The sequence below is a fragment of the Gambusia affinis genome, linkage group LG22, assembly GCF_019740435.1.
Source record: "Gambusia affinis linkage group LG22, SWU_Gaff_1.0, whole genome shotgun sequence".
NCBI classification, from domain to species: Eukaryota; Metazoa; Chordata; class Actinopteri; order Cyprinodontiformes; family Poeciliidae; genus Gambusia; species Gambusia affinis.
The window spans coordinates 22,778,052-22,781,153 of record NC_057889.1 but is presented as its reverse complement, the minus strand read 5'-3'; the positions used below and the strand labels follow the sequence as shown (position 1 = coordinate 22,781,153).

The 3,102-nt window shown below is 38.8% G+C and overlaps 1 protein-coding gene across 1 annotated transcript; it reads right to left on the bottom strand.

Moving 5' to 3' along the window:
* Positions 1–354: 354 nt before the first annotated feature.
* LOC122825702 lies at positions 355–2,836 on the bottom strand. Its single transcript, XM_044107220.1, has 5 exons — positions 2,702–2,836; positions 2,282–2,602; positions 2,044–2,209; positions 1,838–1,962; positions 355–1,461 (listed from the first exon to the last, which is right to left on the bottom strand). Exons 2-5 carry the CDS (start codon positions 2,420–2,422, stop codon positions 1,147–1,149), a joined length of 747 nt encoding a protein of 248 aa, XP_043963155.1. The 5' UTR covers positions 2,423–2,602; positions 2,702–2,836; the 3' UTR covers positions 355–1,146.
* Between the last annotated feature and the right edge of the window lie 266 nt (positions 2,837–3,102).

The window sequence follows — 3,102 nt, the reverse complement described above, 5'->3', positions numbered from 1 at the left end:
TCTTTTTTGTCATGTTGGTCTCTAATTGCTTTGCCCACATGCAGAACACCACAGGAGAAGCAGATATCAGTTAAAGATTGTTTATTGTTTATGATGTTGATGATGAGTTCAGGGGGGTCGGGAAAAGGGAGTGTTAGGAAAAATTGGATCGTTCTTACTTCGTCACAAAGGAACACCTGAAGACAGGACAGAGAATTTCGAGAAGAAATCACTACGAGGAAGATTCTTATACACAGTAAAAATGGCGGTGGTGAATTGTCAGCTGGTGTTAAAGTAACACTTTTCAAAGTGTTAAAAGTTTGACACCCATTTTTTTGTTAAATTAACACCAGATATTGTTAATATTCAACAATATGGAGTGTCACATTAACATTACAACGGTGTTGGTGTTAAAATATAATGTCAAAAGTAACACTAGTGTAGTGTTAACCTCAAATATAATATCGTGTTAAAAAGGTAAATAATTGACCCCACAAGGTGTCAATATCAACCAAATCCAGTGGTAAAAAAATATTCAAAACAATACACAGAAATGGAAAGTTCAACTTTTATTAAACCCATTTCAGTATTACAGACCTTCAATGCACAGCTCATACAAAACAGTGTTAAGGTGTGTGAATAGATTTTCCATGTTCTCAAAACATTCTCTGACTTTGTTTAAGGTTTGCTCATTCCGTTCAGATGAAAGATATGTAAGAACAGCATCCTGTGCTTGAATATGAACATCATTAACAACCTCTTCCATTGAACAAGTTAAAGATTGCACAATATTTTCAGAAAGTCCAGATGTTTGAACTTGGGCAATAACAGAGCTACACATGTCCATTAACTGCCTCTTTTTAGGAAGTCTTTGTTGACTAACAGAAGTACTACTCAATGCGTCATCAGCACAAACATAATCAGTCTCAGCACTATCTGCTCCAACATTGTCCACATAAACAGAATCTATAGCAATAGTACCTCCATGTGCGTTCATCAAGTGCTTTTTGAACCCAGAATACGTGTAAAAAACAGATGAACAGCTATGTTCCCCACGTTTAAAATGCAATTTGTGCCCTGGATACAAAGCATGACTAAATTTCAAACGCTGAAAAAGAGTTGACGAATTTCTGTGCTGAACCTTACAAATGTAACATGTTGGCATATTTAAGAGTTAATTCTCACTCTGATTTCCTCGACTCTGGGGCTCTCCTTTGCTGTTGCCGCATCAATCCCATAAACTGTTGTTTGGATGAATGTGTAGAAGTTGAGGAGGGTTGCATCGTAGGACACAGCAAACACAAAGTGTGCCTTAAAAAGTTCATCGAAGGCAGCCACTGCAGTCTGTGCCACACAAGGAATGGGCTTCTGATCCAGGATGATGTAGAACTTCAGAAAACTGCTCTTCTTCTCTCCAACACAGAGGAGGAAGGGCTGTGCAGATCCAACTTTGCCAAGGAGTGTCGCCATGCTTGTTCCAACCTAAGATTAAAAGACAGCACTTTAGAAATAATGATTTTAGTCCCTCACTAGCAACAAATTAAGAACATTTTCCACCTTCCTTTAGCTGTGAACATGCCACAAAAGGGGATATGACTTGCAAGGAAACTCCTGTGAGCTTAAGTGAAAAGATAATTTCTAATGGGCTCATACAATTCTTTGTGCCATTATTTTCCCATAACCAATTTTTTGTTCCATTTTGTCATAAAATTAACCCTGATCTCTCCCATCCCCTCCAAAAATAACTATAAATTTACAATACAAATAACGCGAAATAATGACTTTACATTTTACAGTCTTGTAAAAATTAGATCAATTTACAGTAAGTGAAGCACAATAATTCATGTCAAAAACATACCTTCATGAACTTCACAACACGATCAGCTGCCTCAGCTGCACTAACTTTTACATGTTTCTTCCCTTTGGCGGTTGGAGGCAAGAGATGAACCAGCAGGAGAATGGCTGCCAAGTCGCTGTCCCATTCTGATAAAATCATAACAAGCCATGCTTAGAATGCATATACATAGAAAAGACTGTTGAACATATTTATCTATCAATACATACCATAATCACTTGATTCCTCCTGAGCAGACAGAAGGTCATCCAGGTGAACGCTCTGTCCAAGGCTTTTGCTGACAGTGATGACCTTTGGTTTGTAGAACGTTGGCCATCTTGCAACAAACTTCCCTGAGATGTCTTCTCCAAAGAGCATGATGAAGTCCTGCTCAATCTAACAGAAGAAAAAATACCATCAAAAAACTAAATTCAAAAGTTCAGTTAATCAAATCTGGGAGTTTCTCACCAAGCCTGGTGTATCCAAGAATCTTGGGAAGTGATCCAAGATGAGTGATGACTGATCCAGATCATGTAGCATATGCTTGAATGTTGCCTCCATTTTCCCCTTAACAACGTCCTGGTCTGATGCATGCTTCATTATGGACATTGCTTATTTGCATCCATCACCAAACAGCTGTTCAGATGTTGAGATCTGCCTCGTAGTTCTTTGGCCGCCTTGATGAGCAGTCAGGGAGTTCCTCTTAAAGTCACTTGCAGTGTTACGCTGAACGTTTTTCAATCGATAGGCCAGGTAGCCCTGTCCACTTTGAGGATCGTAGAAATGTTCCTATCCCAGAACAGAAACCACAAAATGTCAATTACATTGTATTCAAAAGGACAGTTACATGGTTAATCCACATTGTGAAAAAGATCTTTAGGTACTCACATAGCCAGTTGGTGAGCAATTATTTTTCAAACTGGGAAAGAGGGTGACAATTCCCAGGGCACAGGTGATGCAGACATTGACAGGAGGGACTCTCCTCAAACACAATTCAAAAGGAATATACCTGTTTCACATAGGGGTTATGAACAGAAAACCCATTCTCAGCAATTACTAATTATTTGAATGATCATTATGTTAATAATTATGTTTTTTCAGATATATCACTTCCACCATCACTTTGAACACATCAGCTCTGTCAACTATATAAACTTCATCCAAGCTAGAGTGTTGAGCTAGCTAGCTAGTCAGAATCTGCTACCATATCGGCTAGCCGTAACGTGGCATTTTATACTTTTGCTTTGCTTCTGGTGCAGTCTACGGAGCCCTCTAGTGGACATGGGGAT

Excerpts from the sequence above, each read along its gene's own strand:
- LOC122825702 (XM_044107220.1), bottom strand. The coding sequence starts at position 2,422 with ATGTCCATAATGAAGCATGCATCAGACCAGGACGTTGTTAAGGGGAAA. Across the intron at positions 1,963-2,043 it reads GGAGGAATCAAGTGATTATG|AATGGGACAGCGACTTGGCA; the intron begins GTATGTATTGAT and ends TGATTTTATCAG. Across the intron at positions 1,462-1,837 it reads GTGTTGTGAAGTTCATGAAG|GTTGGAACAAGCATGGCGAC; the intron begins GTATGTTTTTGA and ends TTTTAATCTTAG.